The sequence below is a fragment of the Pan paniscus genome, chromosome 4, assembly GCF_029289425.2.
Source record: "Pan paniscus chromosome 4, NHGRI_mPanPan1-v2.0_pri, whole genome shotgun sequence".
NCBI classification, from domain to species: domain Eukaryota; kingdom Metazoa; phylum Chordata; class Mammalia; order Primates; family Hominidae; genus Pan; species Pan paniscus.
This window is the reverse complement of record NC_073253.2, coordinates 130,619,620-130,640,145: the sequence shown is the minus strand read 5'-3', so window position 1 is coordinate 130,640,145 and position 20,526 is coordinate 130,619,620. Positions and strand designations below refer to the sequence as shown.

The 20,526-nt window shown below is 48.2% G+C and overlaps 1 protein-coding gene across 5 annotated transcripts in view; it reads left to right on the top strand.

Moving 5' to 3' along the window:
* The window catches only part of LOC100974858 (core histone macro-H2A.1), a 67,596-nt gene extending 49,910 nt beyond the window's left edge, over nucleotides 1–17,686 (top strand). For 2 of the 5 annotated variants that reach the window (XM_034960534.3, XM_034960533.3), the window contains exons 6-9: nucleotides 1,109–1,199; nucleotides 5,960–6,049; nucleotides 8,590–8,764; nucleotides 16,928–17,686. In XM_034960534.3, the coding sequence (XP_034816425.1) occupies nucleotides 1,109–1,199; nucleotides 5,960–6,049; nucleotides 8,590–8,764; nucleotides 16,928–17,093 (522 nt within the window). In that variant the 3' untranslated portion in view covers nucleotides 17,094–17,686. Of the gene's footprint in view, nucleotides 1–1,108; nucleotides 1,200–5,959; nucleotides 6,050–8,589; nucleotides 8,765–12,471; nucleotides 12,646–16,927 lie in introns of all 5 variants that reach the window. The other 3 variants (XM_034960532.3, XM_034960531.3, XM_034960535.3) reach the window with 2 other exon arrangements.
* The last annotated feature ends 2,840 nt before the right edge of the window (nucleotides 17,687–20,526 follow it).

Here is a 20,526-nt window from a genome sequence, read left to right as displayed (position 1 = left end):
ACCTACACGAACTGGGTGCAACAGTGGGCTGAAAACATGAGGACTGGACTCAAGAGTGTCCAGCTTGAACTTGTTTTCCAACTGCCTTATACAGGTACTTAAAAAAAAAAAGGCCACAAGCTAGAAAAAGCAAGGATTCTACCCAAAGCACATTTTATACTAAAATACAAAGGCCAGGTGCAGTGGCTCACACCTGTAACTCCAGCGTTTTGGGAGGCTGGGGCAGGAGGATTGAGTGAGGCCAGGAGTTGGAGACCAACCTGGGCAAGATAGTGAGACCTCATCACTACAAAAAATAAAAAACTTAGCTGGGCTTGGTGACACGTGCCTGTAGTCTCAGCTACTCAGGAGGCTGAGGCAGGAGGATTGCTTGAGCCCAGGAGTTCGAAGCTGCAGTGAGCTATGATTGTGCCACTGCACTCCAGCCTAGGCAACAGCAAGATCCTATCTGTAAAAAAAAAAAAAAAAAAAAAAAAAATTAAACCATAAAAATAAGATAGGCTAGAGTAAGAGATGGGCCTGGAAAAATATTGATAGAGATCGGCCCATATGTTGAGGGGAAAAAATAAAGGCAGTCCTCTACATATATCAATACTGTTCTCTGGGTTTTCAAGAGAAATCCCTTGAAGGTAGACAAAATGGTAAATGTCACAAGAATAAAAATCAAAGCCTGCAAGTTGACTGCTGCAGACAGAATGGAGAAACTTGTTGTTTTGGTTGGCCTGATGGTCCACTTTTTTTTTTTTTAAACAGATGCCATGTTTTAGTAGCCTTCTCAGTGGGATGCCAGCTTTATAGGCTTTTGCAAAGTGAAACGGGGCATTCATTTTATTTCTTTTAACCTTTGGAAATGATCTCATGTGTGTGTTTCTCTTTTTTTGGACTTGTCATTCAAATGTTTAATTTAAACATGTCACATTTGATATTCCTCCTCCTCCTGTCCTCACCCCCATCCACATGTGCGCACACTGCGTGGACTGATTGCCCCTTGGGCTCATATGTTGGAATCGACCAGGTAGGCCAGCCCTGCCATTGGGGCATTAGTAAATGTGCCTGTGCGTGGGTCTCGGTCCAACACAGTTGATATACATTTGTTTACCTGTTATAGTTGCAAGTTGTACAGGCTGACATTGCCTCGATCGACAGTGATGCTGTCGTTCACCCGACAAACACTGACTTCTACATCGGTGGTGAAGTAGGTAATGCCTAGCCGGGTGCTGCCGAGTGTGTGTGTGCATGGTCAGTCGGCCGCTGCAGACAGCTTGATCCTTTGACAGCTATGCAGGGCTGCATTCATTTCACACTTCCAGCTGTCCTGACCCTGTCTCCTGTCCCTGGGTTGTGAACCTGAGTAATAAAGCTAGCTGTCAGCCAGGATGTCATGCATCCTGGCTGATGCAGCTCACAAATGGACATTTCTGGTTTGAAAACTGGTTCAGCAGAATCGTTTCTTCACCTGCCCCACAAGGCACAGCTTTGTTGGAGACTGGGTTCACAGATGATTTCAGCTGCAGGAACAATACAGGCACATGGACCGAGTGACATCCAAGACCACCTCCGTGCACTCTGAAGAGCAGACAGACACATATGCCTGTGCACAGGTCACCACCCCCACTCCCCTGACCCCCGCCAATCTGTCTCCATGTCAGAAGCACACTTGTTCCTGAAAATGGCCTTAAAGCCTCAGGTGCACAAGGAGGACCCTTTCCAAATGCTTGCCCACACTTAGGGTTCTCAGACTTCAGGTACATGAAAATCACCTCAATCTGACATGGTATCCTTAGACCACTCATGAGAAACATCATCCTAGACCCAGAAAGCACCTTCCTTTCCCTTGGCAGCTGATAAGGCATTGTTGGTTGATTCCTGGTGTGCTAAATAGCTGAGGGTGGCCAAGAAACAGGGCACTTGAGATGCCATATCCTGAGGCTGCAGATTCCTGGCAGGAGTATCAAATAGTGTCCTGCTTTAAGAACACACTGAGGGACCTGAGGAGGAGGCACCCATGTGTGATAGAAAAAAAGCACAGCTTTAGAGCTAGGTGGAAGGAACTGGAATCCTACTGTCACCATTTACTGATCATGGGGCCTGGTCAAGTCACTTAACTCCTCAGTGCTTCAGGTTCCCTATCAAGTAATGGTAATGATGGGAATTACATTAAATGTAAGCAAAGCACCTTGTTTTGTAAAGCCTGGCTCATGATTGGTGCCTGCTGTAAGGTATCACTCATGTGTATATATAATTTTTATAGTAAATATACTGGTCCTGAGAGCAGCCCTCTGAGTGTGGATTCAAATACCAGCTTCCAAAGAGAATGGTTACATTTCCAGTCAGCAGACAGTGAAGTCATCTGGAAGGATGAGGAGATCAGGATTTTCACAAGGGTCCTGGATGCTAGATGTGCAGTAGCTCACAATCTCTGGCTGCCTGGCTCTGCTTGGCATCACTAGCAAAGACTACTGTTCAGTCTTCCCCAGCCACTGCAATTTGGACTAATCACTCTCCTGGGCACTTTGGATTTTGGACATGGATGGAAAGACAAACTGGATGGAAAGTCAGAATTTGCCAAGTCTGCCAGGCCAAAATGAAATCGGGCTGTAAGCAGTTAAACTCCCCTTTCACAAGACTTTGGAGGAGTTAAAGAGCTCCAAAGTCAGGCAGCTTAAGGGAAAGATGCTTCCTTTTTAAACCAAATGAAAATTTGATAGAAGGGAAGTACTTATTTAGAGAAAAATAAATGAACAGCTAAGGGCTTGTCTTTGTCATAGCTGGGAGTGACTAAGGCCTGGGTTCATCCTGCCATTCAGGACATTTGGTGAAATGGGAATTATGAAACTTTCCAGGCAAAAGTATCTTACCCAGGTCCAGGGAGAGGAGAAAGTTGGCCTGCCTGCTGCAGCCTGAGGAAGGCCGTGCCCAGCAGGATTAGCCATGCCAGGAGGCAGAGTTGCAGCTTTGAGATAGGGCTGAAGCCTTGGGGAAGTAACAGGCAGACCCAGCTGTGCCACCCAGAAGAGCCCAGTCCTTCCTGAATTGTGACTGGAATGGGTCTCTTTGGAATAAGGATGGTGCTAATGCTTTTCCTCTGACATGTTCACCTACAACTCATTGATAGGCACAGGGTGGGGAATTATTAGCTTCCAAGCCACAGGAGCAATCTGGGCCCAGGACCCTGGCACACATCACTCACCGACACTGTAACACCTGCAGAAATCCTCAGCAGGTTCAGACACCCCAACTGGCCAAGGCAGAAAGACTGCCAGGTCAGAACCCAGTCTTCCAAAGCCCTTCAGGGCTTTTCTGCCCAGCGGACCAGTCCAAACCAGTATTGACCCCAGATATCTTTTACAATCCCAATGATAAACCAGATTCCTACATGGCCTCAATTGGTTCCAGCTCCCACTTTGATGTGTGAGAGGAGAAAAGAGGAAGCTAGTAATCACTCCATTTCTCATATTTGGTGTGAAGTCCTGAGACTGCTGGAAGAAGGAATCCGAGTGCAGGAATGCTTAGCCCCAGTGATTAACTTTTACCCATCAAAAGTTCTTTCTAACAGTGAAATAGACCACAGGCCTAGCCTGACATTTGTCCAAGCCTAAATTTTCGCTTAGGCTGTTTTGAACACTGATACTTATGCCTGCTTTCTAAGCATGAAATAATGTCCTTGTTTTCATGGGAGTAACACATGTTTATGCTTGGGGGCAAATAAGCCAATTGCTTTATGATTAACCCTGAAGTTAAGCCTAAAAAGCAAGAGTCTTACAATAAGAGTGTTGACAATATGGTTGAAAATGGGCCTGTTTCTTGTTAAAAAGTACACGTGTGTCTACATGAACATGTGCATACATATGTGTGTGTAGGAGTCAAGTCCTGACTGGGTTGATTGCCTGCAATCTAGGGTTCAGTTTTTAAGTTTGGGAAATGCATTTAAGTGTATTTTAACTTGGAAATTTCACTTTTACTTAAAGCAATATTTATAAGTAAAAATTTTAAACACTCTTCCTAAGATAAAACACCTTTAATTATAAATCAGCCCATTTTCTTAAATATTTTAGAAAGGAGTTGGTAATCATGATAAAGTAAAAACATTATTTTACCTTTCAAATTTCTCAGTTCTCACCAAAGAGTTAATCTGATAAAGACTGAGAACGCTAACTAGTCCAGCCTCCAGCATTTTTGTTGCCCTGCCTCAAGCTGGAGAATGGGTTTAAGACAGAAGGCTAGACTGGGCCCCAGGGGCAGCAGTGTGTGGAATCCAGCTGGTTCCGGCTCCAGATTCCTTTTTCTCAGCTGCAGGGATAGTTTAGGTGAACCTGTATTGGAGTCTCACTCGCCTGGGTTCCATCCATTTTGTAGTGGTGGAGTTGGGCTCTAAGCCCCCGGCCTGCTTCCTCCAGTGCATGCCCCATTCAGCTGCCACCTCTGATGCTGACTTTACTAGAAACATGCAGCAGCAACAGGTGTGACATTCTCACTCTGCCATTTAAAGCCTGTGCTGCTTTCCAGGACAGGTAGAGGCAGGAGGGCAGTCTGAGATCATGAAGGGTAACACAAAATCCCACCTCAAGGATGCTAAGTTTGTACCACCCTCTCTTGGACACAGCTGAGAGCTCCCCTGGGCTATGGCTGCTGGTCATGTTCATCTGCACACCCCAGGTTTCCTACAGCGGGTGGGTACAGGCCCAGTCCTAGCCATTAGCCCTGGTTCTTATTTGGGACAAAGCCCAAGCTATTTACTCTTCTTCCCAGACACCTCCCGGGGTTAGTTCACCCCTGCAGAACAAACATTCAAAGGAGGCAAGTTTCACTAAGATAATTAACCCTAGTCATCGCAGGGTGACTCCAAAGAGAATTTGGGCTGGTGCATTCCGATGCACCTTGACCGTCCCATACCAGAATTGTGCCAGGTGCACCTGGAATTTTCCAAGACAGATGTGAATCTTAAGGGGAGTATTTTGTCCTCTTGTGAGGAAAAGTACTTTAAAATGTGCAAAACTGAGGAATCAGAGCTTAAGGAAGACTCAGACCCCATTCTGGCCAAACTTGAAAGGCTGATCTTGTTGCTAACTTTGATTGCCACTTGCTATCCCACATGAGCATCAACCCAGAGTTCTCATAGGTGTTGGTGATCTTGTTTGGGAACTTGGTTTTCACAGCAGGAACTGATTACTTAGCAAGTGCCCTAATTGAAGAAAACACATTGCTCCCAATCTCCATTGGCTTTTGTGAAAAATCTGGTCCTGAGCAGTTAGACATCCTCCTTTCCAAGCTTTTTATAGAATACAGATTAATCTTTAAGCTCTGCTTCTGATGTTGCCCTTCTTTACTGAAAACAATTCTGAATCATTAGTGTAATTAAGAAAATACCGTCTGAGGCCATTTTTATTTTGTATTTGCATATGACACCAAAGCTGCAAAACAGGAACTAAGCATGGTAATAATGCTGGCCCAAAGGTGGCCAGGTATGAACACTTCCTTCTAGGCCTGCTGCCAGGAGGAGAGCTGGCTTATTGATGGGAGCATTGTATGCTGCTGAAACCTCCTTACTTGGGGGTTCTCCCCAGAGACAGAGAAGAAAACCTAAGGCAGGCATTAGTCTTGGAAACCAGTACCAGCTAGTATCTCATGCCAATGAAAAGCATCCAGGACAAGCATGTTTGCAAAAAACAAGCATGTCCTGTTCTTTCACATCTCTGGCACATCCATGATCACCCTGAGTCAGACCCAAATAAGGGGCAGCAGAGACAGCCAGATGAAGCAGCAATTTGAGGGTAGTAACTGGTGATGACAAAGCCCTTCTCAATTTTACTTTTTTAACTTAGCCAAGGCTTAGTTCCTGTTTTGCAGCCTGATGGAAATTTAATAGATCATTTGAAGTATGTAATCACCTGACATGCTAAGTGTCTGTGTGTGCCGGAGACACAGAATGGCAACCTGACCCCACCCTGTCCTTGTCTAGGAAACACGCTGGAGAAGAAAGGTGGCAAGGAGTTTGTGGAAGCTGTCCTGGAACTCCGGAAAAAGAACGGGCCCTTGGAAGTAGCTGGAGGTGAGGTGGGAAAGCCACCGTGCTTATCTGGTTGTGGCACATGCAGTATTAGGAAAGCCATTTTGTGAGAGGGCTTAGAATTCAGAGGTGTGTGGCAGCACAGCCGCATCTTCAAGATGGAGGCCAAGGACAGCCTGTAGCTTTACATCTTAGAGTTTCATCACATGCAGGTTGTCTGGGAAAATCACCTTTGCATTTTTTTTTATTACTTAAAATAGCTCCTATATGTTTGATGTCTAGATCACAAATTTTAAGAAATTATAGGAGCTGGGTTTGGTACATCTAAGAGCTGAGAGTGAGTGATACTGAGCCATCTGCAAAACTGCTGGTGAGAGATACAAATTAAAAATCTTCAGCCATCTGTGTGTGTAAGAGGAAACATATAAATACACATTTCTCATTTGCCAATTACACCTTCCCTGGTATAAGGGGAAGAAAACGACTTGGCATCTGATGTGGGGAGAATTATTGCTAAGACCTGGAGGCAGGGTACTTCTTACTGCTTCAGGCCTGAATTTAGGTGGTCATTTGGGGTGTGCAGGACAGAGCACCTCCTAAGGACCTGAGAGTCCAGTCAGTGGGGAGGCCCAGCTCCCCCACCAACTGTGTGAGGACAGATCACCCACTTCCTCACTTGGGGCTCTGTTTTTCTCTTCTTACTACCCGATTCCAATGCCTATTGTGTCTTTTAAATCCTCTGTTTTAAAAATGAATCTTAAGCTCTCTCGGAGGGTCCACCAGGCCTTGCCCCTCTATTCCCAGTGACAAATGACACCCCTTCCAAGCTAGTCTCAGGATCCAGTAGGATTCCCTTTGCTGATCTGTGCCTTTGACCTCTGCTCTGCCACTTCTGTTTTACCTGCAAGGGGCATGACATACAGGGTACTAATTATAAAGTTCTCCCAGGCAGTTCCACCAAAGTCCCACATTGTACAAGGGAAGGCATACACAGTTTTAACTACCTAGCCAGGGGCAGCTGGCCTTTCCCCAGGCCCTTTAAAACACCTGTTTGACCAGCCTGTGGGTCCTTTCCCATCGGGGTTCCAGCTTGAGTCCTGCTGGTAGCCCTTGGCACAAGGCCTGGGTAGGCAGCCTGGTGCTGCCATGTACCAAACTCTGCTGGGGAAACCTCAGCCACAGCAGATGCAAACCCATTAGGTATAGCATGGTTCAAGATATAACACTTTTGTTCTTGATTTTAAGGGCTATTTTAGAAACTGCTTTAAAATATTTTTGAAAGTATAAAGAGGTGAATAAAACATACTCCTGTTCTACTGTGCAAAGATAGTCACTGTTAATGTTTCTTTCCAGTCGTTTTCTATGCATAGTTTAGCCATGACTGACTTCTCATGGGGACAAACCCACTGGTTTAATTCAACCCCCAATGTCAGGTTTTTATAGGTCAGCCCAGAGTTCTCAAGCCCAGTCACAAAGCAGAGCCAGGACTCAAATTCACACCCTGTGAAATTCACACCCTGTGACTGAGCTGTTTCTACTGTACCATGAGACACTACCCACAAATCGCTCCTTCTCCAGTATCTATGACACGACCATAACAAACCATACCCCTTGGACAGATATTCCTTAAAAAAAAAAAAAGTTTCAGAAATAGCCAACCAAATACAAAAAGTTTGGATGTTTTACTTTAGCAGTGGTGTGGAGACTCTAGTGTGCTCTTGTATAGAAGCGTAGCATGCAGCTAAACCCAGTGCCCTGGAAACCTTCTTTGCAGAGCATCTGTGGACAGGGGTTCTGGAACATGCTCTGGGAGACATGGTACTTTGCAGTTTGTGGCAGACCCCAGGCCTGTGTCAAATCTGGCAAGGGAAAGGCAAGTCTTTGGTGGAGATGTATAGCTAGAAAGGGGCCCCTCTTCTAGGAAAAGAAAAACACAGTTCCTTAAAAACTAATCTAATTCTGCCACAAATAAACAGGATCCGTTATTCACACAGTGAGGCCATCCTCAGCAGGGAGAAGACAATGGCAGAGTGGAGATGCTGGTCAGGTTGCTTAGCAGATCATTTAAAGAAGTTGCTTTCCTAGTAGCTTTGTCCTGAATTGGGTTTGGGAGATTTAGAGAATACATCATAGTAGAGACAAATACATCATATTGGTGTGCAAGTCGATAATTAGCACACCAGTCGACTTGAAGAAGAAGGGTTGGAAACCCAAAACAATTATTTTGAGGCTGCAAATGTTCTGACACGTTGAGTTGAGTTTGCGTTCAGTTGAGTTTTGATGGATAAGGCTCTGCCTCTGGGAGAACCGTGTATGCTTTCTGAGAGTGGAGAGAGGCTTATTACGAACTTGGTCAAAATTCCTGGTGGTGACACATCATAATGCCAACTTTCCAAGGGTGTGGCTTGGCTCCAGCTCACGTTGGAATCACAACGCAGCAGACAGCTGTGGAACTCCTCAGACACAGGCCATTGGAGGGCCCAGGAAGATATACCGTGGCAGGGGAGTGGGTCTGTGTTTGGCATCTTGTGCTTTGCAGTGAACCAGAGCTCACTTTTTCTGTTTCATCCCCGCACCACTAGCTGCTGTCAGCGCAGGCCATGGCCTGCCTGCCAAGTTTGTGATCCACTGTAATAGTCCAGTTTGGGGTGCAGACAAGTGTGAAGAACTTCTGGAAAAGACAGTGAAAAACTGCTTGGCCCTGGCTGATGATAAGAAGCTGAAATCCATTGCATTTCCATCCATCGGCAGCGGCAGGTAGGGGCACATGCTTGTTACGTATCGGTCATGGGTGTGTCTCTCTGCGCACACATGGCCCATAATTGTGGTGCTCTCACTCTGTGCAAGGCCCACGGAGGCTGCCTTAACCAAGGAGACCAGAAGCACAACACAGGGAAGAATGCAGACATTAAATGATGGTGATGAACAATTAGAGAGACCCAAATCCCAAGGATGATATAAAACTTCAGTTTTGATAGCAAATGTCATCACAGAAGGGGACCCCAGTGTGTACTGGGACCACAGAAATGGTACCTCAGAGAGTAAGTTTTGAGGGGCACAGTGACTTGGGTGGAGAAGATCTGGAGGTATGAATACAGGGATACAAATGAACAGCTTGGGTGTCTCAGAATAAGGCTATAGCTGTGTTATGGTCTGTCCCCCAAACCACAGTATTCTTTGAAACCACAGTATTCTTTGGATAAAGCCCTCTGCCCCTTTCCTTTCTACTCACAAGCATATTTCACCTCCTGAGAACCTGCATCTCTACCTGACTCACTGTCTTACTGCCCTAGGGTAACCCTGCTGGCCTGCTAATGAGGTAATGGGACCTGGTGGAACGGAATGGGGAATTATGTGAGATTGAAACAGGGCTGGGCCCTACTCCACTTCCTGTCCCAGAAAATCTCCAGGTAGACTCACCAAGGTCTTCATGACCAACACAGTTGCCCCTAAGACACACACATACCTGGAGGACCACCACAGGAGAAGTCTAGTTTTTCGACAGCTGATGATGCAGGTAGGGCTCAGGGCAACCCCCACAATACCTACCTGGTTGTACACCCCACACATGTCAGCAAATAACCTATCAGGTTCCTGCCTGTTGGAGCAGCACTGCACTCTGGCTTAGGGGTCAGGCCTGGAGTTGTATCCTGGCTTGGCCACTAACCCGGTGAGTGATGACATGTAAATTAACCCCCATTCTGAGAAGTTGGCATAATAATCCCCCCATGCAGTATCTCAGGGTTGCTCTAGAAATTAAAGGAGCTCTTAGAAGGCAGAGTGCTTTCAGAAGTGTGTCCCATGATGCAGACATGAGGACCTGTCAGGGCAGAGCCACCTCTGAGATTGTGTCCCACTGCCCATTGCTAGGGTCCTCCCTACCAAGGGTCTAAGTCCAAGAGTCCAAGGCCTCTGGAAGGCTCGAGGTCTGCATTGGGCACTGAAGCAAAGAGAAACTGGCCTTTAGAGGCTGTAGCTGTTAACAACTTGCGCCCAAGAGGAGCCATAACCTGGGGTTCTGTACTGGCAGGTGGCTTGCTTTGGACAGAGTACCTGCCACTGCTCCTGGGGCTTCCCATCCCAGCTTGTGAGCCTTCTGGGGTCTCTGCCCATCAGCCCCTCCCAGCACCCAAGGAAGGCAGGGCTGTGCAGCACCAACTGCCTATGACACTGCAGGCTGTCCCTTCTGGGCGAGCCTGAGCAACAGTCCTCAGAACCATGTCCTGAACTGACAGCTGCTCTCTGCAAAGCACTTTCCTTCCAAACTTTCTAGAGGATAGAGAGTAGATTTTGCCATTTTCCGCTTAGGCAGGCCTCGTGATTTTGCCTCCTGCATGCTGCCATCACTGAGGTCCCACACCTCAAGTACTGGTGGCAGAACTAGTACAGACTGGGCTTCCTGTCACTTGACATTGTGCCTAGTAAAAGGCCTTGTCCACAGGCAGATGGGCACTGCCACCATTCCCCAGGGCTTTCTATGGCCAAGGCCATGTGTGACTGGCAGGACCCACCAGTACCAGGCTCTGGGGAAAGATCTCCGGTTGCACCTGAACCTTCTCTGGAGCCTGTATCACTGCCCGCCACCCGCCGCCACCCCCACTTCTCCCAGTCAAGGGCAAAACAGCAGAATGAGCATTTCCCCAGCAACCCCTCACCAGTTGTTGAGCTATGGGCAGGCTTGCCTCTCCCTTCCCTGGCCTCGCATCTCTGGGCTGTCTGGTCCTGGGGTTCTGTGAGTGAGGCCCCTCAGCTCTCCTATCCTGTGTGACCTTTGGTTAAATGAATCAGCCTCTCTGCCCTGGTCTGCCTTATCAGCAAGTGAGGCTATAGGGACTGCCCATCCTCACAAATGGTTCTGAGGCTCAGTTAATTAGTGCTTTCAATGCACTTTGATCTGCTCTGATGAAAGGTGCTTCCGCAGAGGGAGGCAATAGGAAACTTTATTGGAGGTAATAATTTCACACCCTTTCATATGGGTATTGGGAAATTTTTAATTGAAGCATAAAAGTAATTCTCATAAAAGAGCATCTGTTATTACAAACTTATTTACATTTTTCATGGAGTAAAAAGGAATAAAAATAATCAATTGAAAGCTTGAAGAGGGGGAAATGCCGAAGGCAGCACATGTGTACAGCTACCCAGGCCACATCTGCCAGGCAGACCTCACCCCATAGAGCTGTGTAAACAGCTGTCCTCTCTTTCATGAGTAAAAAAAAATGGGATTACACCAGAGCCGGCCAGTAAATCACAGTGGGTTTTAGGAGGGGAAATAAAACAGCTTGTTTGTTGCATCCAGTGTCTCTGGCACGGAAGTAATGTTGGAATTAAAACAGTATAAAGGTAAGCATGTTGGGAAAGAGCCATTGGTAAAGGATCACTCTCTTAGCTGAGGCCCAGTGGCACAGCCTACATGGATGGAAGATGACCATAACCACACCTGTGTGATGGCTCCCTCCAGCCTGTGAGGCCCTGGCATCTGGACATCCTGTCCTCAGCCATTCTGGTCACGTTATTTATGGATACCCCCACTCCCTCAGCTCTGTTTCACATTAGGGGTGACCTCTCTCCAGAGGGGTAGTACATAGGGAATACTAGTTTGGGGCTTTGATTAAACTTTCCTTAGATTTATAAGCTTAAAAGGAAAAGCTGGTTTATTTTTTTCAAGCTACTATTTATGGGTATGTGTTGAGCCCCAGGCGCGGTGCTAAACCCTTTATCTGCATTATCTCACAGCAACCCTACAAGGTGAACAGCATTATTCCTTTCAAGGGCAAAGAAACTGAAGCATAGAGGGGTTAAGTAACTCATCTGAGGTCACTCAACTTGTACTTGGTAGAGTGAGAATTTGATCAGAAGCCCTTCGCTTCAGAGCTGTTAGGCTCATGGAACCCCTGCCTCCCATCTCCATTGGTCAGCCAAACCCCAGGTCCCACCTCCTCATCCCACCAGCCCACCAGAGGACTGCCCCCTGCCTGCGTACTCTCTGTGCATAAAACACTACCTGGGAACTCCCTGACCTGCCCAAGTATAGCCATCAGCCTCTTTCCCCTCCTAAGCATTGGCCTCAGAGGTGAGATAAAAGGACAGAAACTCAAGAGACCTTTGAATGCGGGAGAGTTTTTCATTTACCCAAAGCCTGGGGGCCTGGAGTGGGAGGCCACTTTGGGGCTGCCCCATCCCCTCTCTAGCTGCAGGGGGCACAGCTCAGGGGAGTGGTGGCCCCATCACCATCGCTTCTGAATGTTCTCCCTCCTGTATACCATTGCTCTCGGCTCAGGATCCTGATGACTTGGATCAAAGTGGCCTGTGGCTGGGGCAACTTCAACCTGGCAATTACTAAAAAATGGTAAAGGCCTAAGAGCAGCCCACAGCACAGTGCGAGGGGGACCTAATCTTAGCAGAAGAATGTCTATACCCTAAGTGACAGACAAAGAATACCAGAATCCACCTCTACTCCTCCCCAGCCGTCAAGGGCAAGCTCGCAATCTGTCTGCTCCAGAAAAATCTCCCTGGACTCCCAGGAAGAAAAATCTCCCTGGACTCCCAGGATACAGCCTCTCCTGCTGTGACTCTCTGAGGTCCCTAATGAGCTCCTAGCCTGGATTTGCTGCATACCTGCCTGGCCCCAGCCCTGGAAGGTGAGCTCACTGAGAGCAGGGATGCTTAGTGAAGTCCCACTCAAGGAGAGGGCTGAGAAGAGCTGGGATGTGGTCCTTGGTGCACCTAGAGTCCCTGCATGTCCAGACAGGACCGTGGGACAAGCATCCAAAGCGTACACCCCCCAGCCATTACTGACGAGGCTGACCCAAGAGGGCATCTTGCACTGGCCCTGGGAAACTGAGGTCCAGGACTCTTGGGAAAGGCAAAGGGCATTACAGACACAACTGGAGTGAATTTAGGGAAAGCTCAGATGTCTCTTTAGTCTGCTTAAGGTCCTAGCCCTATGGTGTAGGAAACTCTTGACTCCAGAGGAACTTAAGGAACATGCCATAAACACAACCCACAGGCCAGGTCAGGGGCTGAAGAGAGAGTGGAAACAACAAACAGTGCACGCATCTCCCAGGTGGGGCTGATGGTGGCCGCAGTACTGGCAGCCTCATCATCACCACCATTGTCATCACTGCACAGACCCCTGAAACACCTAATTTCTAGTGGAGGAAATTAATGCTTAGAGAGGTTAACACCCTGGCCCAAAGCAGCTGGGATTCAAACCCAATTCTGACTCTAGAGTGGAAGCCCTTAGTCCCTCTTGCTCTGCAACATCTGATCTGAAAGATAGGCAGCACAGCTGTAGGACAGAGTGGCTGGCACAGAGGCCAGGCCAGGCAGGAATGGCTATTCAGAGGGGCCGTGGTTATGCAAGTAGCAAGTGAACCCAGCTGAGAAGCCAAAGATGCAACACCAGTGGGCATGACTGCTCCTGAAAGCAGTCAGTACTGCGCTGGGGAGCCTCTGTGTAGCCCCTGCTGCTGCATGCCCACAGTCACGGCCAGCAGCTCTCTGGGGTCTGAGGCCAACATTGTTAGCACTGTGTAACTGCAACGACAACAGCAGTTACCCAGTCACAGCTATCCCAGGGACGAGGGTGGAGGGGGCAGTTTTCTACTGCATGAGCCTTTTAAAAGACCCTTCAAAGCCACCTACTTTATAGACAGCTCCTCTTAACTGAAGACTGTCTGTGCCATGCCCCGGTGCTTTGCATTTTCTTGTCCCAGACTCTGATTCCATTTCACAGGATGGGGAAACAAGGCACCGAAGTGGGACCACAACTCAAATCCTGTGTGACTCCGGGAAATCCTGAGCTCTTAACCACTCTGCTTCTCTACCCTGGAGGGAGTAGGGCTGTCAGGCCACCCATGCCTCAGAGGCAGACCTGGGTCTGACCTGCCTCAGCTGCTGCATGTGCCACCGCTGCCTCTGTCTGGAGGCTGCAGGGCTGTGTGTGGAGTGCTCTTGCAGGGCATCCACCTACACATTCCATTTTGCTAGAAGCATTCTAACTGGCAGCAAGACATTTTGAGGCCCACCAGAAAACATTAGGAAAGCCGTTACCTCCGCCATTCCTTCCTGGCAGCCTGCGCAGTCCAGAGCAGCCACAGTCCCATAGCAGGGTTTCTTCCTTAGGCTGTAGCTTCCTAGGACAGAGGGATGGATTTGTCAACAAAGGGTTGTCCTGGAAACAAATCCAGATTCATGTTCACCCACCAACAACCTTGAAATGCTTGCAAGGCCAGGGACATTCCGGTGGAACCGTCTGCTCTCTGTTAACGGGACAGTAGGCAGGTGTGGGCACTGCAAGTCTAAAACATTTGATACTGACCTCTCTCCCCCACTTGCAGATCCTCAACATCTGGGTCCACCCTGCCAGCTTGGATTATAAAGTCCATGCTGGCTATTTGTAGAACAGCAGTTCTCAAAAGCTGCTAGACCTGCTGAATCAAACTGTTGTGTTTTGACAAGCTCTCCAGAATTCTGATGCAGGCTAAAGCTTGAGAACTATTGATGTAGAGGAATAGAAAAGAATATTTCCTCACTGAAAGTCACATACTCTTTTGTAAGGGTCCAAGGCAGAGGCAAGGAAAGCCTCAGGAGGGGTCTGTGTCAGAAAGCACTGGTCACAGGCAGGAGTGACTGTCACACTTTTGGTGTGTTCCAGGGAGACCCCTTGGGACCTCCCAGTCAGCATGGCATGGCATGGGCATGGGCCAGGCTACACTGTGTCTGCATCATACCACATCTCACCCAGCTTGTGTGGGATGTAGCTAACCGTTGGAGACAGCTGCCTGGGCATGCAGCCCGGCTGCAGCTACAGAAGCCCTGCCCCAGGGCTAGCTCAGCTAGGCAGACCATCAGGCCACCTGACAACTGCTGTTTGCAGTAGCTCCACAGGCCCTCAGCCCAGCCCAGCTCCCTGTGCACGTGTGAGGCTGAGACAGGCAAGAGGGCACCTCACTGTAGGGACCTTGGAGCTGGCAGAGCATGGTCTTGGGATTCACATGCAAAATGCAACTTCTCACAGCTCCTGTCAGCACCCTGCAGCCCCCGTTGATCCAGGTCACATCCACAGACTGGGCTCTGCCTGCTCCAGAAGCCCTTGGCCCCTTGGCCCAAGTACAGGCTGCAACAGGACCGAGGAGCCCAGCCCACAGTTAGAAGCAGCCTGAGCTGCTGGAAAGATGCCCCCCAAAAATGGAAGATTGAGTTTTTATCTCCTCAAGCAATTCTCAACGTGGCTCATTCCAGATAACCTGTCCTCTGTGCTCCTTGACTCTTGTGAATATAGTCAGGGCAGCTCTGCCTGGTGTGGGCCAAGATTTCAGATCTGCAAACAGCACTGGTGCCAGAGGAATGACCTGTCCGCTCTCAGCAGAGCCCTTTTCTTTCACTATACATGCCACCCTCCATCCTGGCCCACCTATTAGTCTAGAATCACCGGGGTCTCCCGGGAGGAAGCTGCGCAGGTCTAACACCACTCTCGTGGCCAGAGCGGCTCTGGAGCTGTGACCCCTCTCATGGGAAGAGTTGTATGCACTGGCTGCTCTGTGGGTGTGCTCTGTGGCTGAGGAGCTGCCGCCTGTGTGTGAAGGAACCCTGGGTTGCCCCCCACTAATTGCCCGCAGGCTCCTTCACATAGGCTGGGGGCACATCTCTTGTCCTCTAAGAGTGAACTCCACTCCTGAGGCATCCAGAAGCTCCTAAGTCTCCACCAGCCGGGTGAAGCTGTGTGTGGTCAAAAGCAAGTCACAAGAGGGTTTCCCCTGTGGCTGTGAAATGCACTGTGCACTGTCAACAGTGGATCGCTGAGATGTTCCAGGGCCAAGCCAGGAGGTTCAGAGTGCACAGGCATGCAGTGAGTGAAGCTAGCAGTACTACAGTAGATACCCACCTTACACCTCTGGAAACCCCTCCACCTGGCAGCAGGTGCCTCATGTGAGGGAGAGCTCCAGCTGAAATAGGCGGGTTGGCCCAGCGCTTTGGACACCAACACGCCCACAGGCTCAGGCGGATCTGTGACTGTAGATCTGCCAATGAACAGAGAGCTGGCCCCAGACTCACCCTCAGTATCCTTAACTGTAAAATGGGACCAGTAAGCGATGTGAATCCAGGGCCACTGGCTCTAAACCCAGGTTTTTACTAGACCAGGCAAACTGCCCATCTCCTCCGGGGTCCCCTGGGCTACCCACATGCCATGCTGACCAGGAGCAGCCTCAGGCACACCACAGAGCAGTGAGGGCCAGTCTTGCCAGTCCTGATTTCACATTTTTAAGTCCAGAGCACCTACCTCCAAAAATTGCCACGACATTTATTTGAAGTGGAAATGTGTGTGGATTCAAACACATTTGGCTTGGAAACTTGGATGATAGCCCTGAGTTGAAGAGCCCACAGCTCCCTGCGTTCTGGCCTCTGGGGTGGTACCGCTGGTGTGTGTTAGAGGGTGGATTCCTGGGTGGTGGCCCCTGGTGTGAAGGGGTAACTCTTCTGTGTGGGTGGATAGAGGTCAGTGCCTTCCCAGAGAACCTGCAGCCATCCCCTGGGGCTGACATCAAGAGCCTGGGCTATGGCTCAGGCACTGTGCTAGTCAAAGGTCTCATGGAAAAAGAAAATCAGGAGCTTACACTGTACTTCGGGGGCTTAATGCACACCACAAAACACTATTCTGTTTGCTGGCTACTGCCTTCTCTAAAAGCACATAGCACATCCTTCTGCAGGTGCCAGCTCTCTGCCCAGTTGTCTGTCCCCCATCCCATCTTCTGGGCACTGGGCTTTCCCACACTGGTGTACAAGCAGACACGGGGCTCAACAGACACCGACCCAACACAAGGCAAGCTGCAGCACAGAGGGAGGTGGACTGTAAGGTGGGGCAGGTCCTGCAGCCCCCGTGGCATCCCAGTTGCTGAGTGCTTATCTTCTCTTCTCCAGGAACGGTTTTCCAAAGCAGACAGCAGCTCAGCTGATTCTGAAGGCCATCTCCAGTTACTTCGTGTCCACAATGTCCTCTTCCATCAAAACGGTGTACTTCGTGCTTTTTGACAGCGAGAGTATAGGCATCTATGTGCAGGAAATGGCCAAGCTGGACGCCAACTAGGCTGAGCAACGACAGAACCAGCTGCACCATGTACCCCACCTTCAGTTTAAAAGAAAAAAAAAAATCCCCTTCACTCCTACTGGGAGGTGGGACCCCTTTCATTTTCAGTTTTGCTCATCTAGGGAAAATAAGGCTTTGGTTTCCAGTTTAATTGTTTTTGACCTTCTAAAATGTTTTTATGTTAGCACTGATAGTTGGCATTACTGTTGTTAAGCACTGTGTTCCAGACCGTGTCTGACTTAGTGTAACCTAGGAGATTTTATAGTTTTATTTTAATGAAACCCTGATTGACGCACAGCAGTGGGGAGAACAGCGTCTTTTACCTGTCACCGAAGCCAGGAAGCCCCGTTTGTAAGCGTGTGTTGTGGTGCTTTATCGTACATCCAGTGGCGTTCTTTTTACTCTAATGTTCTTTTTGTTTCCCCCCTCAGAAGAATCATGACTTTGCAACAGACCTAATTTTTGGTTACTTTTTGTCTTATTGATGGATTTGCAAATGAAAGATTTAATAAGGCAAAGCAGAATCTGTTGTCCTTAATTATATTTGCAATTTGGAATTTGTGTGAGTTGATTTAGTAAAATGTTAAACCGTTGTTGTGAGGTGTGTTTCAGTTATTGTGCCCGTGAGTCACAGGTCTTAAGTCGGCTTCTGCAGTCACAGGATGTGGGGGCAGGGCAGTCCATCCCCCTCAACCCCCACCCTGCTCCCACAACTCCTTGGATGCTCCACAGTGTTCACTGCAACCTGGGTGGGTGTGGGCCATCTGCTGGCCCCAGTGGTTTGTAGAGAGAATTTTTATAAAGTCTCACCTTTTGGTTCTGTGTGACCCTTGGGCCAGGGTGTTATCCCCATTCCCCGTTCCACAGATGAAGGAGGGAGTGTATCCAAAGCCGTGCAGGTGGCGTGTGGCAGGCTCCAGACCCTGAGCCCAGCTGTCTCCTACCATTGTCCCCTTCTGACAGTCTGTGACTTAGGGCTGGGCCTGGCCACTTGCTGATGAAGCTGCTGGAGCCTCATTCCCTCTGCCGAGGCTGCTGGGTCTGTCATCCCTGCAGGACAGGATCCCTGGCAGAAGGGTGCGTGGAGCTTTCCAAGGAGAAGCCGCCACAGCCAAGGCTCCTGGGATGTGCTGGCAGCTTTCACGTGCCTTCTCACCGCCAAGGCTGTTGAGGGATGTTGATTATCTAGGAAGACCTCAGCCAAGCCAGAGTAGCTAAAATATATGTTAGCAAAACATGGACACTTTTTGCTTCAAAGGGCACTTACACCTTAACCTAAATTTGCCTAAAATACACAGAAGACTCTTTCCGTCTCTTGAAAGAAAGAAAGAGGAAAAAAGAAAAGAGAAAGAAAAGAAAGAAGCCTGCATCTAAAGCAGACTTTAACCAGGAAGAAATATGCAGTACACTTCATATCGTGGCCGAATGTAAAGGATCATTTTTCCTTCCCAAACTGTGCCTAATACAAACTCCTCAAAACAGAAGGTCCTAGACCATCACACAACCAATCTTTTCCATGAAAGGCAAAGATTTCCAACTTAAACCTGAAAGATGATTTTTCAAAATTTTATCTGAACATAAGGAGTTATGTTACGTTTCTTTTCCAAGATCTTTGCTGGGTCTAGATTATGTATTCCTATTTCTTGATTTGAAATGAGAGAGAACGGTGGAGGAGGTGGGGGACTGCATTATCTTTTTAAGAAGCTGATCTTAAAATGATACCACTTCATAGTTAATACCAGCAAACTGCTTAGTCAAACCATACTATGCGGCCCTCCACCCAAGAGCATTGTTTGTGCAGGTAGGATCTGCAGTGTGGATGGAGGGTAATGGAAAATTGTGGCCACTGTTAGCTGGTCAGACTGATATTTACTGTATGTCAGGTACTGTGCTGAGTCCTTCATGGGTATCATTTCGTTTGGTCCTTGCAATAACCCTATAGGGCAGGTCCTATTATTAGATACATTTTTTAGCTGGAGGTGATCACACTGCTGAAAAGTGACAACCAGATTCAAATGCAGAGTTTCTGACTACTGTGATATAGGGTCCCGGACGGCATGCGCTTACCAGCAGTCAAAGAGAGTCCATTTGGCCTTGGAATTTCAAACTCGGAGACTGAAACACAGAGGGACTTGTAGATGGAACCAAGGTTTAAATGACTTAATTGGATGGGCTTACCTTTGGAGGAACACCATAGAAGCAAATGTGTTTTTCAAAGATCTTCCACTAGATGTCGCCAAAAGGACTGAGAACTAGAGAAAAGGGCTGCGATTTCTGCTCTCCTTGTAAGATTGCACAACAGAATAAATTGCATTTATCGCTGTTTGCATGAATGATTTACCATAATCACCTAAATGTTTCTAAACTTTGAATAATCCAAAGTGCATCATGCCCTGTGATGTGGGCACACTGTAGAAATTCTTTTCAATGAAACTGAGGGAAAGTGAGCCAACAAGTTGCCTGGGGTTCCCACCATTGCTAAGCCACTCAGTTCGTTTTTAAAACTGGGATCAAAAACTGTTCTCTGATGTCAGCCTCATGCTTTAAGGGGGGAAAAAAACTCATTACTTCTAAAAAATTGGTGCAACTGCAAGGAACGTCTTGAAATGCACACATGCCTCTATTCAAAAGACAAGTTTGCACTTAGTAAAACTTAACAGAAATGCAAGTATTTTGTGAGGGGGTAAAATCCTGCAGGTTCTAGAGAGGTTAAGTGTTGCAGCCCAGCCCTTCTCTTCACTGTAAGCCTTCAGAGGCAGGCTTGCAGTGGGTGCCACCGACAGAGCTGTCCCATCCACTGTCGCTGTGCTGAGTCCCCCCAGCCTCCCCCGAACTCAGAGCCATGCAACCCTGTGATCCAACAGCAGCATTAGGCAGACAATACCCACTCCCATTCATTTCTCAAGAACAATTCTTGCCCTCAACAGCTGGGCCCTGCCCTGAATAATCCAGACAATTTTCTCAGTGCTCCTCCATGGGCCCCTTTAAATGACATCTGAGATCTAACGCAATGCTGTGGCTCCAACTGGTACTGAACTGACAATAACAGCCACTGTATGTGTGTGTCCTCTACATACATCATTGACTTCTCATGGCAAACCTATGAGGTAGGTAATACTATCTCTGTTTTACAGACGAGGAAACTATGACACAGAGAGGTGAAGTGTATTCCCTAAGGTCACACAGCCATGAATGGTGGAAGTGGGATTTGAACCCAGCTCTGACTCTACAACCAGCTCCCTGGAGCTGAATTCTCCTTTGCTATCCATCCCAATATTTTGTTCTTCAGGTTATACAGGGCTTCTTACCTGCTCACTGAGAGCTCCTGTGTGGCTGGCCCTGGGAACATAAACAGAACTTGTTGGATGACAGATGAATAGGAATGTGCATTTAAAGCAATCCAGTGATCAACAAGGACTTACTAAATGCTTTC